This window comes from Triticum dicoccoides, chromosome 6B (genome assembly GCF_002162155.2).
Source record: "Triticum dicoccoides isolate Atlit2015 ecotype Zavitan chromosome 6B, WEW_v2.0, whole genome shotgun sequence".
Lineage (NCBI taxonomy): Eukaryota > Viridiplantae > Streptophyta > Magnoliopsida > Poales > Poaceae > Triticum > Triticum dicoccoides.
This window is the reverse complement of record NC_041391.1, coordinates 105,263,630-105,279,745: the sequence shown is the minus strand read 5'-3', so window position 1 is coordinate 105,279,745 and position 16,116 is coordinate 105,263,630. Positions and strand designations below refer to the sequence as shown.

The 16,116-nt window shown below is 46.9% G+C and overlaps 1 protein-coding gene and 1 long non-coding RNA gene across 2 annotated transcripts; both read left to right on the top strand.

Moving 5' to 3' along the window:
• The first annotated feature begins 6,326 nt into the window (after nucleotides 1–6,326).
• LOC119326583 lies at nucleotides 6,327–11,143 on the top strand. Its single transcript, XR_005158056.1, has 3 exons — nucleotides 6,327–6,586; nucleotides 7,400–7,675; nucleotides 8,156–11,143. It is a non-coding gene; the product is annotated as an uncharacterized LOC119326583 (long non-coding RNA).
• Nucleotides 11,144–11,314: 171 nt separating this feature from the next.
• LOC119320406 lies at nucleotides 11,315–14,921 on the top strand. The gene is made up of 4 exons (XM_037594506.1): nucleotides 11,315–12,983; nucleotides 13,058–13,269; nucleotides 13,366–14,316; nucleotides 14,396–14,921. Exons 1-4 carry the CDS (start codon nucleotides 11,543–11,545, stop codon nucleotides 14,756–14,758), a joined length of 2,967 nt encoding a protein of 988 aa, XP_037450403.1. The 5' UTR covers nucleotides 11,315–11,542; the 3' UTR covers nucleotides 14,759–14,921.
• Nucleotides 14,922–16,116: the final 1,195 nt, after the last annotated feature.

The following is a 16,116-nucleotide window of genomic DNA, read 5'->3' as shown; positions in this document are numbered from 1 at the left end:
AGAGGAGGGATTTTACACCAGCCCCTGGCGCCTCCATCTCCCCCCGTTACGTCTCTCCCTCGTAGTCTCGGCGAAGCCCTGCTGCTGTGATGCCCTGCATCCACCACCACGCCGTCGTGCTGCTGGATCTTCATCAACCTGTCCTTTCCCCTTGCTGGATCAAGAAGGAGGAGACGTCTCCCGTCCCGTACGTGTGTTGAACGCGGAGGTGCCGTCCGTTCGGCGCTGGTCATCGGTGATTTGGATCACGTCGAGTACGACTACATCATCACCGTTCTTTTGAACGCTTCCGTGCGCGATCTACAAAGGTATGTAGATGCATCTAATCACTCGTTGCTAGATGAACTCCTAGATGATCTTGGTGAAACGAGTAGGAAAATTTTTGTTTTCTGCAACGTTCCCCATCAGAAACCTAGGTGGGGGCGCAGCCCCCTCTCCCCCCTATATATAGTGGAGGCATAGGAGCAGCCCAACACATGAGTTTCTTCTCCTGTTGGCGCAGCCCTACCTCTCTTTCTCCTCATATCTCGCGGTGCTTGGCGAAGCCCTGCTGGACTACCACGCTCCTCCATCACCACCACGCCGTTGTGCTGCTGCTGGATGGAGTCTTCCTCAACCTCTCCCTCTCTCCTTGCTGGATCAAGGCATGGGAGACGTCACCGGGCTGTACGTGTGTTGAACGCGGAGGTGCCATCCGCTCGGCACTAGGATCTCCGGTGATTTGGATCACGACGAGTATGACTCCTTCAACCCCGTTCTCTTGAACGCTTCCGCTTAGCGATCTACAAGGGTATGTAGATGCACTCTCCTTCCCCTCGTTGCTGGTTTCTCCATAGATAGATCTTGGTGACACATAGGAAAATTTTGAATTTCTGCTACGTTCCCCAACACAATTAACACACCCAGTGGGTGCATGACAAACATCAAGATTTCCAGTCGGTGTTTAACTAACCTGGACATTACTCTGGAGAGCTGAACTCGCGTCATAAGCTGCTTGGCTAGCGGCTCGGATCACCTTCACCTGCTCCATCATAACCCCGGCTTGGCATATGGCTTCCTTGGCAGCACTTGCTTGGTCCTCCGGGACGTGGTAGGTGGAGAAGAGAGAAGGTGGGTCAGCACTCGACGGCGAAGGGCGGGCAACCGTCAACGGCTCCGCAAAGGACACGGTAGCCCGAGCAATGTTGCTCCCCTCTGGAAGTAGTGGTCCAGGTGCTGACACAACGTGAGCAGCCTTGCCGGCAGTCGCCTTCCTGCTCCTCCTCTGCCTCAGTGGCGCTTCATCGTCGTCGTCAGGGAGATCGATGACAATGCTAGGTGGAGCTGAAGAAGAAGTTCAAAGTCAAAAATAAAGATTCAATCGAACGAAAGCGAAACCGCGCAGATCATACCAGGATGAGAAGTAGCAGCATCCTCCATTTCTTGGTCCTCATGCCTGGCTGAAGTTTCAGAAGTAGCAGCACTGCAGTTTCAAAAATCAGTCTGTCAGCGATCGAGTCGACCAAGAATGTATCCATGATAAAAGGAAAAACGTGAGTTACGCTGTTACCCAGAAACAGTCGGAATCTCCATCCTCATCTTGGGTAGGGCCTTCGCCGGTTTTGTCGGGGCCGCTCGGGGTTGCTTCGACGCCTTCTCAGTCGGCGCCGGTGAAGTTGTCCGAGGGCGTTTCGTCGACTGCCCAGCAGGCACGACTCCCTTGCCACGTTCAGCCGCGGGGTCGTGGGCGAGCTTGGACCTCCTTTCGGAATGAGGAGGCACAACTTCCTCCTCTTCTTCCTCCTCCTCTTCTTCCTCATCGGAGCCTGCATCTTCATCACCCTCATCACCATCCGATTCCCACTCCTCTTGACTTTCACCTCCACTTCCTTCCTCCTCCTCGGCCTGCGCCTGCGCCCCATTGGGCATCGAATACAACTCGGTGGTCTCCTAAAAGACAACAAGTAAGACAAAAGTCAATCGACTGGTCCGCGACGAAAACAGAACGGACGGAACGAGAATACAATCAGAGAAAAGTGATCATACCTTGTCTGCCTCATAAGATTGGTCGAGTGGCGGGATCCTCCTGGCTCCATGAGGGTTGTCCTTGTTCCCTGTGATGGCAGTCATCCACCTCTCCAGCGTGGCATCGCCGACCTCTTCAGGGTGGACCCGGGAGGTGTCTTCAGTACTAGAATACAACCACATCGGGTGGCCCCGGTACTGCAGTGGTTGGATGCGCCGCCGAAGGAAGACCTCCAGAAGGTCCATGCCAGTCACACCGTCACGAATCAACTGGACCACTCGCTCGATCAACATTTTAACCTGAGCCTTCTCCTCCGGAACTACTTTCAGAGAGGATGGCTTGCTCACTCGACTCATGGAGAAGGGAGGGAGCCCAGTCGACTGCCCTGGCGTCGACTGGTCTTGGCAGTAGAACCAGGTCGACCGCCACCCTCTGACCGACTCGGGAAGGGTCATAGTTGGGAAAGCGCTCTTACTCCTCATCTGGACCCCGAGACCCCCACACATCTGGAATACCTGAGTTCTCTCGTTATTGGGGCTGGCCTTTTTCACCGTCTGAGAACGACAAGTGAATATGTGTTTGAAGAGGCCCCAGTGCGGCCGACAACCCAAGAAGTTCTCACACAAAGATACAAAGGCAGAGAGATAGGCAATGGAATTGGGGGTAAAGTGGTGAAGCTAAGCTCCAAAGAAATTCAGAAACCCACGAAAGAAAAGATGCGGTGGCAGAGAGAACCCTCGATCTACATGAGTCGCCAAGAGGACACACTTACCCTCCTGAGGCTGTGGCTGCCACTCCATCCCCAGGAGCCTCGCCGCCCCATGCGCAATCAGGCCTTCGTCGGCCAGGTCGTCGAGATCCTTTTGGGTGATGGTCGAGCGGATCCAATCACCCTGGATCCAACCTTGCAGCAAACGGGACCGCGACGAGGATCCCCCTCGACTGGTCGCTCTCCCCTTCGCTTTCGCCGCCGCTGTCGCCTTCTTCGCCCGCTCCAAAGCCGCCGTCTTCTCTTTCACCATTGTCACCGATGAGGCCGGAATGGAGCAGCAGCGTCGAGCAGTTGGTGGGCGTAGCGGATGAATCTGGAGGCAAGGAAGGAGAAAATAAGGAGGCACTGTTCAAAAAACCTCCACCGGTTTCCTTATATGGAGTCACTTCCGAGTGGCCGACAGGTAGGCCCAGGCGATCCTGTCAAATCCCGAAAGAGTCGCGCAAGCGATACGTGGCGAAAAAGGCGGCGCGAGAATCGAGGCACCCCTGCCTTATCCCATCTGAGTACCGCGGTCTTCTCTGCTTCGCGCGCTTCCCAAAATTCGGATCCCACTAAATCCGCTAACCACAGGGCAACTTGTCAGACGGAAGATCTCTTGTGATCCGTCGCTCGGAAATCTCCAAGTTCATAAAGTTCACTCGACAGATATAAAGAATGGATCAAGGCGACTGAACGAAAGTTGACACCCTCACTTGAAATTCACTGATCCAGAGCAAACACCTTTACAACACCAAAAAGCAGGTCAGAAAGATTGCCAACTCCTTCCTCACTCAAACCTCGATCCATTCGGGGGCTACTGATGGAGTCATGTACCTAGGGTAGGGTCATGAACCTGACCAAGGTAGCCTCCCCAAGGACATCTCTTAGAAGAAGCCGTCTTCCAGTCGACTAAGAGGAACTCCACTCGACGGACTAGAAGACACTCGACGAACCTGAAGACACTCGACCATGAAGACTCACTCGACCACCAGGAGTTCAGGATCTACTCTGTATCGTAACGGTCTATAATTAAGTAGTCTTAATGGTCATGATGGCACTTTATGTAGGGCGTTACCAGTAACGCCAGACCTTAATGTACTTTAACCCTCTGCTACATGGGCTGGCTCGGGTCTTGGTGTCCTCTATATAAGCTACCCCCCTCCACTGGTAGAAGGGTTCGCACCCCTATAACTCTCACACACATAATCCAGTCGACCGCCTCCGGGCTTCGAGACGTAGGGCTGTTACTTCCTCCGAGAAGGGCCTGAACTCGTAAAATACCTGTGTGCACAACTGCTCCATAGCTAGGATCTTGCCTCTCCATACCTACCCCCCATTCTACTGTCAGACTTAGAACCACGACATCGACATGTCCAGATACAGAGGGGTTGCGCACCCTCTGTGCTTCACCGATGAGGTGCTGGATCACGAATTTCCACAGGGATTCAAACCCGTGAACATAGAGGCATATGACGGAACGACAGCCACTGGGGTCTGGATTGAAGAATTTATCCTCCACATCCACATGGCTCATGGGGATGACCTCCACGCCATCAAGTACCTTCCCCTCAAGTTGAAAGGGCCAGCTCGGCACTGGTTGAAAAGCCTCCCAAAAAATTCAATCGGAAGCTGGAAGGAACTTGAGGACGCTTTCAGAGCCAATTTTCAAGGGACCTATGTCCGACCTCCGGACGCAGACGATTTAAGTCACATAATACAACAGCCCGGAGAATCAGCCCGCAAGCTTTGGAACAGATTTCTCACTAAGAAGAATCAAATTGTTGACTGTCCGAATGCCGAAGCCCTAGTGGCCTTTAAGCACAGTATCCGGGACGAGTGGCTGGTCAGACACCTCGGCCAAGAAAAGCCAAGGGCGATGGCGGCCTTAACAAGCCTTATGACCCGCTTTTGTGCGGGCGAGGACAGCTGGTTGGCCCGTAGAGGCACCAGTGACCTAGGCACATCTGAAATTCGAGATGGCAACGGGAAGCCACAGCGCAATAAGAACAAGCGTCGGAACAATGAAGAAAGTCCGGACAACACGACGGTCAACACCGGATTCAGGGGCTCTCGACCCGATCAAAGAAAGAAGCCATTTAAAGGCAGCAAAGAAGGACCGTCCGACCTGAATAAAGTCCTGGACAGATTGTGCCAAATCCGTGGCACACACGAAAAACCTGCAAATCATACTCACAGAGAATGTTGGGTCTTCAAGCAGGCCGGCAAGTTAAACGCGAAACACAAGGGAAGGGAAACGCCAAGCGAAGACGAGGATGAGCCTCGCCAGCCGAACACTGGGGGACAGAAAAATTCCCTCCAGAAGTCAAAACAGTAAACATGGTCCACGCAACTCACATAGAGTCCGTTGCCCCTAAATTCAACACCTGGTCGGCCTGCCCGATCACCTTTGATCACAGGGACCACCCGGCCAGTATCCGGCACGGAGGATCGGCTGCCTTGGTGCTCGACCCAATAATTGACGGATACCATCTCACTAGAGTCTTAATGGACGGCGGTACGTAGTAGTCTTTATCTGATATATCAGGACACCGTCCGCAAGATGGGGATTGACCCATCTAGAATAAGCCAAAGTAACACCACCTTTAAAGGAGTGATACCAGGCATTGAGGCCCGCTGCTGGGGCTCCCTCGTATTAGAGGTGACATTCGGTTCTCCCGACAACTTTAGAAGCGAGGAACTACTCTTCGACATCGCTCTCTTCAGCAGCGGTTATCATGCATTACTCGGAAGAACGGCCTTCACTTGCCTTAACGCAGTACCGAACTACGCCTGCCTTAAACTTAAGATGCCCGGTCCACGTGGCGTCATAACTATTAGCGAAAACACAGGGCAGTATGCGGCGGCTCTTGTAGCCGGGCACAAAGCGGCCTCTCCCATCAGAACGCATGATCGGTCGTTAAGACCACGGACATGGTTAGACGAGTCCAGTGCACCATCGTGAACAACAGCTCGGATAAACCTGAGCTGGTTGCCATACATATATCCCCATAAATGGTACTTCCTCTCTCTCAGTTCACAGGACGTGCACGTATCCCTAGGTCGTCAATTTGACCAACCTAATACAAGTCATATATTACAAAAAATATACCAATATAAACTTCAGATGTTCTATTTTCAAAAGATATAATTTTTGTGTTATATAGCTTATATTAGGGTGGTCAAATTGGCAACCTAGGTATACGCGTAGGACTTGTAAACTGAGACGGAGGAAGTACCAGGGGCTGCAAACATGTAATAAAGCCCACAATTCGGCTTGCCTTATTAATAGGCCAATTAAGGACAGTATAACCTCACCAGCCATTCGTATTTGTGGCCGTCGAATTTCATTGCTCGATCATTGCTGGCCGTCCGATACTGCTCCTGTCGCACGTGGGCTGCTCCTGGGCCGACTGTCCGACGGCCAGCTACTCCCGAAACTAAATCGAGGCCCTCTCGTTCGCTTGCAGGAAGGAACGTCTGATCTTGGACGTACGGTCATCGAACGTTTCCTTCCCATCCCAATCTCCTTTTTCTCACCCACGCCACAGGTTTCCCCTTCCTATTCTCTGTTCCTATTCTCTGTTCGTCCGCCTCTCCCATCCGATCCCCATGACCGGTGACAAACATGGCGGGCGCCGGATCGACACAACCATCAAGGCTCGACGTCCTCCCCTGCCTTAATATTCGACCACTCCTCTACCTCCCCTCTCTGCACCACCACGGCGATGGTGATGACGCAGCCGATTGTTCCCATCGGCTGGCGATGGGTACGACGCTCCACTCCCCGTCTCCGACCTCTGCCGACGACCAGGCCCCTCCCCCTCTAGGTACGCCATGTGATCTGTAGAACAGAGCCTATCCCAAATACCGGCCATGACATGAAGGGCAATTGCTCTCGCCGGTGGGGAAGAATGCCTGTAGTTTCCAATCTGAGATTATACCAAGAGGTCCTGAAGTGATATTGTGTAATCAAATTGTTGTGCTTTGGGACCCATGAGTGACTGTACTGAAACTTGTTAAATAGTCCACGAATTTTACATACAAGTTAGCAGGCTCATACATCTCTGATGGTACGTTGAAGGCTAGCTAGCTTTGTCGTACATGCTTTGTTGCGTTATTTCAAGGAAGATCCAGTACATAAAACTGCTCAATGTTCAGATGTTGGTTTTAAAAGCAGCTAATTATGTGGATATAATATAGATCTAAGTATGCAATGAAGCGTTGTAGTTCCAATTCCACGATCATTGAATATTTGGATGCTTTGCAGCATTTTAATCTTCCACCAATTGCAAGCTCAAGATGCTACTACTTTTGGATTTTTCTTGTGCAGAGGCAGTTCTTGATTGATCTCTTGAATTGATTTAGCATGGATTTGGCTTCCATGTAAGTCTAGAATCCTTGAACATTTTAGTTTGCATTAAGCATAGCAGTACATATGAATATATTAGGTCATGCCGTTGTTTACGACTGAGTTGTTGCAACTCCATATATAATTTGCAAGCAGCCAAAGTGAGGTACTGGATATCACACTAACAATTTATCTTTTTCAATTGATCATGAAATTGAGTGCAATACTATCATCATGTTTGATTTACACAAGAAATTTTGCTTCACTGATCATGTTAATTTTTTCTCTGCAGAATCTTTTAGTGATCAAGTTGCTGCACTTGCGAGTCAAAGTGTGCAAAAGAATGGATCAAAGGCCACCATGGCATCGACACATTGACATTGACGTTGCTCTCTCATTTTCTCTCTTTCTAAATCCCTCAAGCCATCAGAGGAGCTCAAGTCGAAGCAGAGGCAGCTCATGGACTACTGAACAAAGTCGGTGAGCACAGAATTCCCCAATGGTCAGTGGCATCTCTATCACGTCCAGTTCATTTGTAACATCCCATAGTGATTCTGGCGACTTGGAGGTAAGTATTTGCTATATATATATAGCCACTGCTACTTCTCTTGTAAAATTTTACTGTTTGCTGAATTGATCTTTCAACATTGATGTAAAGTAAATTGGTCTATGTAGATTCTCTAAGTTAATCTTTTTTAAGCAGACCATTAACACTACTAGGGTACCATTGTACTTGATTGGGGGTTATACTGCCATTCAGTTAGCACAAAATTTTGAATCAAATATCTTTACTAATATGCAAATAGTATTATTTTTACTAATAAACGCCATAAAACAACAATTGCATTTGATTCTATGACAGTTAGCTAGCTAACAACACTGAATTTAGTCAACCTTGTTATGAATCAGGTACCAAGTTGTGTTTATTGTTCTGCAACTAGCACGTAAAGAACTTAAACCGCTTTTTACTTAGAGAACTACTGGCTGAAGCACAGAATTTCTGCGGCAGCAACATATATGAAAAGTGTTGTTTTTTAATGTTTATCAGGGGGAACAATATATCACTATCCACCGGTGACATTCATGTTCTGGTACTCTTTGTTGGTTCTATCTTCGGAGCATACACATTGAGTTGTCTTGGAAGTATATATCCTTTCCAAAAAGCAAAGTAAAATTCAAGGACAGAAGAATGTCAGTACATTTTTTAAAATGTGAACACCTGAGCTCATTTGTTCATTTGAGAAATACTGGAGTTGATTTACAGTGTAATCGTTCTTGAGGTGTCCACTAGACGTGTGTATGAATGGTAAGTATTTTTCTGTCTGCAGTTATAACACAACACAACCACTTGGCTTCTTAGAATCATAGACATCACAAAGCAACCAGTCTGCCTTTTCACAATAGTTGATGTCCATTCTAAGATTTACAAAGATATATTTCCTTGAAATAAAAAAAGTTAATATATGGTAATTTGAAACAAGTCCATCATAAAGAAAGCTCAACAACTAGCAGTCTTATTTCCGAAGATTGAAGAGATGTTTAAAAAACTTTACTCAATTTAACTTGTGCGTATATAACTCTTTCAATTGTTCCTCCTATTTTATATAGCAATGCTCCTTGGTACTTCAATAGAAATATTGTTTACGTGTTTGCTTCACCGATATTGGAAGGGTGTTGAGGCCATGATCAAGTTGGAATTTAGTTTTACTTCATGCGTTATATTTCCCATTTCCAGTAGAGGATCTCACTCCCATTACCAATGCATATTTATTTTTTAACATGGACATGGATCTACTATATTTCATTTTGTCCTTTTTTTAAGTAAAAATGTTTCCGGCCAAAATGTCACCCCTACGGATTTATAACTAGAATGGTTGTAACACATAAACAAGACTTACCCTTCAATAAATTGGTTGTTTGGAAGCTACCTTTCATGCATATTTATTATCAAATTGCTTTATTTTTTATTTTTTATTTTTTATTTTATTATAGCTTGCACCAAATGGCACCCCAAGTAGTTTGTTTATTAAATGATTTCCTTCGGATTTTGTTATTTTCAAAGTTTCAGTTTGTTCCAGCTCATGCCGGCTAGCACACCAACCATTATGATGCATCAAGTATTTGATTGAGAAATTTGTGTCATGTTTGTCAATATCATATGACCATATATGTGTCCCAAATACGTGTATTGTCGCTTCAAAATAAATTGAATGGCTGCGTTGTTATTTTTGAAATAATAGAAAGATGAAGTGCCTTTATTACCTTCATATATTTGTGGGAATTACTATCAATCTCTTGGAAAAAAGGACGGGCGCAGCAACGCGTGCCATCAATGATCTAGTATCTCATATTTCTAACATCCATTGAGAATAACCAACTTCCCGCACGCTTACTCTTTTACATGAGTTTTTGTTTTTACAGACATTATTCGTGCGACACCTTCCAGGATACGGCACAACGGAGACAAAGGCGCAGACGTGCAGCAGGGCCCCGCTCAAAGGTTTCTCTTTAGATTAAGCCCATGTGTAAACCTTCTTTACTGTCTTTTGTTGCTTGACATTCTGTGGGTATTCAATACACCCACAGGGGATATTGGCGTTATAGGCATTTCGCCACGATAGATCAATGCACGTATCTGGAAATACAGGGTTCATAATCAAGGGCGTTGCTCAGCCCAGTATATGTTATAAAGTCCGAATACCTTCGGTAGTATATGTTATATGTCAGAGGTCAGGAGCTTGCTATCGTCGTACATGAGCTACAAAACAAGGTGCCTCACCCTACTAACAATAGTAACCAGAACTGCAACAGTTTGTTTGACAAATAATGAGACTAGCAATTTTGTAAGTCGTCGCTCGATCGAGACACAAATTCCTCGTCCACTAGTTAGCCCACAAGTTTCCTCCTCCATGCTCCAGCCAACATCATATTCATAGGGCATCAGGAGAGTACGATTCAACATCTTGTGCTCGGTCCTGCAGGTCCTCTACGAGCTGGTGAGCTCCCAACTTTTAGAGTCTTAAGTAAACATGAGTTCAGAATCTGCTTGTCCTAGGAACAATATATAGGATGTGATGTTTCAGGCAATATTAAGGTAAACAAGTAGGAAAAAGAAAAGCTTTGATGTAGCATATTGCTAAAATTGTTGATATCTCTCACCTTCATTTGAATGGTTAAATAATTTGAAATCAACCATTGAACAATTAATAATGCAGGAATCTAGGGCGAAACTGAAGCAACAAAAGGTTGGCCATTGTTGTGTAAGTGTGGATGCTTTCAAGAAACACATACGTTATTTCATTAGCGTAGGTACCTACGCATGCTCTTGATGTCAAGGATCTTCTCATACTCTTCGAGATCGGCATCGTCAATGCCATCACCACTACCAATGTAGTAGCAATATTCAACATAGAAATCGTCGTTGTAATCATAGGAAAGCCAATCACCTCCGCTGTCGAGGTCATAATAAATAAAACGAATCATGTACTCATAGTCAACGATTCGGTCACTGGAGAACTCATGGGTATCCATATTGATCTGGGCAAGCTTCACTTGTAGGTTGTCATCCATGGCATCCAAGTCAACAAGGCTGCACTCTCGCATGTTAAGGTACTCTAGGTCGTGGCACTTATCAAGGATGGTTGCTAGCTCTTCATTGTCGAGCTTAAGGCGGACAAGATGCAAGGAGCGTAGCTTGTGCATCCTTGCAACCATAGATGCTACCCGGGCGAGTATTTAACCAAAAACTACCACAGTTGCCGGAAACGTGACAGAAAACTACCACTCTACGTTTTTGTGCGAAAAACTACCAAATTTTTCCTAAGCCGTGGCAAAAAACTACCAACTCGCGTAATCGCTCGCTTTGCCCGCGCTAACCCCTATTCTGACCGGTTGGGCCCGCCAACAGTTGCCACACGGGCTAACTGACGCCCGACGCGCGCGGACGGCCGTTAACGGCCCGTCCCCTGTCACTGCGGGTCAAGATCTGACCCTTTCCCCTCTCGCTGCACTCTCTCCGTCCTCTCCCTCTCTCTGAACTAGGTGGCGGCGGCGGCGGCAACGATGGCGGCGGTGGTTCCGGAGGGGGGCGTCGGAGATATGGGTGGTGGCGGCGGCGACGGCGACGCAGGCGGCGGTGGCACAAGTTTGGACGCTGCGGGCTCAGTCGACAATTGGTTGGGGAGCACCAGCTTCTCGACGCAGGCCGGCTCGCAGCAGCAGGAGGCACAGCTCGCCCAGTCATCGCCAATGGGTTGCAGGTATGGAAAATATCATCTGCTAGGTTAGCTGCTTCAATCTGCCAAACAGGTTAGCTGCTCATGAATTGGTTAGCTGCTTCAATCTGGCAAATTAGTAATATGTGTTTGTTAGAGCTTGTTGGACATGTGTAGTAAACTGTATTGCACTTGTAGCTCTGTCATTTTCAATTGAATTCATGAGCACCTATTTCTGCAGTTTTGCTGACAAGAAGTGGGAGATATGGTTTCATTTAGAAGGAAGAAACCCTATGAAAAGGGTTATATATGAGTCAGATATATCTTTTGTTACTCTACAATCACTCATTGCTAGTGAAGGGTATGGGCAGAGTGATTACATGTACTATGTGAAGGAGGAAATTGGATCTGCAAGAGTAAAGTATTTAGGTAATGAATCTAGTGTTCATGAAATGTTGGAGTTTTTTAATCATGTCAATGTTGTGAACATAAGGGTTGTGAGAGATGTTGAACCTGCAATAAGTACACATGCTATTCAGAATTACATGAACACTCAAGAGAGTTGTTGTGTGCAAAAGGTTGTGGAGCAATCTGAGTTTCAGAATGAGATAGATGATAGAAAGGCTCAGCTTGAGAGGAGCAGGATTCAAAGAGAGGCAGATTTGAACCACTTTGAAGGAGACACTGAAGTGTCTGAATTTTGTTCTGATGATTCAGTTCATTCAGATGGTAGTGCTGAAGCTGTTCAACAAATGGAAATAGAGTGTGCCTCTGAAGAGGAAACACCATTGCAAAGTACTGCTATTGTGAAACATGTGAAGAACCCTGGGCCAACTAGCAGATGTCACAATGAGGTAGAGAAAAAATGTTTTGAAGATTGGTTTCCTGAAGCAGATGAGTTTTGTTTTGCTGGTGATCCAGGCATAAGTGATGAGGAAGAAGAAGATGAAGTTGAACTACCATACATCATGAAGAAGGCAAAGACAAAGAGTAGTAAGAAAAAGATGAAGGAAAGAGTATATTTTGACCCTTCAATTCCCAATTCACATTTACTCTTGTGCAAGAGCTTGTGTTTTGATTCTGTTTACCAGTTCAGAGAAGCATTAAGAGATTTTCATATAAGGACTTTGAGGTCTTTTCACTACCACAGGAACACTCCAACAAGAATTATTGTTTGGTGTTCACAGAGAGAGCATGGATGTGAATTTTACATCTGTGCCTCCAGGATAGCTCATGAAAGAACATTTTGCATTAAGAAGTGTAACATGGAGCACACTTGTCCAGCATCAGCAGAGAACACAAAAGTTACTACTAAGTGGCTTTCCAAAGAAGTTGAGCCATCTCTTAGAGCAGATCCTAGAGCACCTGTGGATTCACTTACTAAAAACAGCAAAGTCAAGTTTTCAGTTGATGTATCAAATAGTGTGGCCTATAGGGCAAGGAGGAAGGCTATGAAGGTTGTACAAGGTGACCAGAAGGAGCAGTACTATAGACTGAGGGACTACCTACAAGCAGTTCTTGACACAAACCCTGGTAGCAGGTGTGTAGTTACAACATTTGAGGACCCAGAAAACCCTGCCCCAACTCCTAGATTTAAGTACATGTTCTACTGCTTGCATGCATCAAAGCAAAGATTTCTTAATGGTTGCAGGCCCTTTATAGGTAAATATATAACTGCATTATGTTCAAAATATCTTGTTGTAATTTTTTGGTAGCTAATTTGGGTATGGATGCAGAGCTTGATGGTTGCTTCATCAAGCTAACCACTGGACAGCAAATTCTTGCAGCCACAGGAAGAGATGGCAACAACAACATCTACCCCATAGCCTTTGGTGTGGTTGATAAGGAAGATTCAGAAAGTTGGACATGGTTCTTAACCCAGCTAAGATGTTGCATTGGAAGTGGAAGCAAGTTTGGAACCTACACCATTATTTCTGACAGGCAAAAGGTATGGAACCTATCTTAGCCAGTAGTTCACATAAATATAGTTACTAATGGCTTTATTTGTTTTTGTTCATGACCATGGTTATTAATTTACAATCAGGGTCTTCTTAAGGCTATAAATGAGGTGTTCCCTGATTCCCCTCAGAGATTCTGCCTCAGGCACATCTATGCAAATTTTCAGTCAGCTGGTTTCAGAGGAGCAGAACTAAAAAAGCTAGTAGATAAGGCTAGCTACTCATTCACCAAACATGGCCATGAATTAGCAATGGCAGAGCTTAAAGCAGAGTGTGAGGATGCCTGGAAGTGGCTTTCAAAAATTCCAAAGGAGACTTGGTGTAGGTCTTCAATGGATTACAATTGCAAAACTGATCTTGTTGTGAACAACCTGAGTGAGGTTTTCAACAAAATGATCCTTGATGTTAGGGCCAAACCAATTAGAACTATGTTTGAAGGAATAAGGACTAAGCAAATGATCAAAAGGCAGAAGACCAGGGAAAAAACAGAGAACAGCAGGTGGATGATCACACCCAACTATTCAGAGAAACTAGAGGAGAATAAGAAGTATGCCAAATTTTGTGAGGCACATAAGGCTGGTCCTGACATTTGGCAAGTGTCTAGTAAGGAAAATCAGTACTGTGTCAACCTAGCTACTAACTCATGTGACTGCAGGAGGTGGGACATGACAGGTGTGACATGCAGTCATGCAATAGCAGCAATGAGCAAGATTCACATGCACCCAGAGGACTATGTGCATGAATTTTTCAAAAAACCACTATATATTGAAGCATACAAAGACATAGTGTACCCTGTCCCTGATCCTGGATTCTGGCCTGACACCCATACTCAGGATATTGAGCCACCAGTGTTCAAAGAAAAAGCAGGGAAGAAACAAACAGCTAGGAGAAAGGGCCAGTTTGAGGTGCCTGCACCAAAAGACACAAGCAGGATGGGAACAATTACATGCAGCAATTGTGGTCTACAGGGCCATAGATTTACTTACTGTGGGACAGCTCTAAACCCAAGTCTTCAGATGAGAAAGAACTTACACCAGGTCATTTAAAAATGTTGCATTCTTTGTTTAGTTAATAGTTGTTTAATTATGTACTAACTATCTTAATTCTGTCATGCAGGAGAATAGAGAAATTTTTAGGGGTTCCTCTAGTGCTAGTCACCCACCTCCAGAACCACCACATCAACACCAAACTTCACAGAGGCCAGCCTCATCTACTCCACCTCCTAAAGCAGTGAGGAACAGAAAAACAGCAGCAGATAAGAGAGCTTCAGCATCAACTATTTCTGCAGGAGCAGCCAGGTCTTCACCAGCACCTCCAACAGGATCAGCATCAACAAGAGCTCCAAGAGGATCAGCATCAACAAGAACATTCAATGCACCAAGAGCATCCACTGCAGAATCAGGGATATTAGCAGGCAAGAGGAAGAGGAAACCCCCTAGCAAGTTTGCACTATATTTTAGTGCTAGTGGAAACCATTGAAACTCTGCTACTAGACTGCTTAAATTTGTGGCAATGTGTTCTGCTACTTAGTTTGATTGTATGGTACTAAGTTTGTGCTCTGCTACTAGACTGCTTAAATTCAGACATGTGAACTTGTGTGCAATGTGCAATGTTGAATGTATGGGTTAAGTTTGTTTTATTTGTTTTACTTTGCCATTTGTGCAGTTTAGGTGCATGTTTTAATTTGTTTTTTTGTTTTACTTTGCCCTTTGTACAGTTCAGAAGTGACTGCCAAATTCATTTTAGAAAAAAAAATATGCACAAAAAATGTCTGGCCTGGGCTCGAACCCAGGACCAGTTGGTTGTAACCATGCGTTCAATACCAATGGGCTAGTGCTAGTGATTTGTTTGCATAACATCGGCCAAACTTATTATATGTTGCCCACCACGTCGTGGAATAAACCCAGCCGTTTCGGATTCTACGAGTTTATTACGTGTCCACCCACCACGCTCTCTGCTCACTCGCCCACTCGCCGCTCGCACCGCCCACTCCGCTTCCCCCTCTCTCCTGTCGAAATCGCCGCCGACAACCACCGCCACTGCCGTCGCCATGGACTGGCAGCTGGCCATCGAAGCTCTCGCCGGCAACAACCAGGAGATGCGCGCGCAGTACAGGGAGATCGCGCGCTGGTTCCCCAGTCTAGCGATGATGAGGAACCACGCCCGCGGCCTCGTGAAGGTGATGACAGCTGCTGAAAAGCAGCGCGCCTTCCCTGCCGGCCGCACCATCCCGCCGCCGTCCCTTCTGCTGTGGGCGATGCGCGAGGTGGAGCGCTCCCCCAACCCCAGGCAACGCGCCCGATGGTGGATGTACCGCTCATCCACCACGCCGCCGGCCGCCGCGGACCACGTCACCGACGCCGTCCTCGCGCTCCCAGCCCCAATCAACAACGCCTACTGGGACAGGCGCAATCCATGGGTCCTTGGCCCCTCTGACGACTCTGACGGCGAGTCTTCAGACGACGAGTCCTCTGACGACGAGTCCAGTGAAGATGATGAGGACGAGTCGTCTGACGAATCTGACGAGGTGGACGAGGTCGTCGTCCTCTCCGACGACGAGCCTGAAGTGCAGCTGCTGGCTCCCGTCCTCGACGCCGTGGAGGGGGACAGGAACCTCCCAATCCACGTGGATGCCCTGCCGGAGGTCGATCTCCCAGACGGCGTCGTGGTGAAGCAAGAACAAGATGGCAGCGAGGAAGATGTGGTGGAGCCGGCGCCGGGCAAGAAGAAGAGGGCGGCCGTGACTGCAGTGCGCCGCTCCCATCGCCTGAAGATGCTGAAGAAGGAGGAGTGAAGTGCTGCCTTCAGTTAGTTCAGTGCAAAAAAATTCAGTTTCG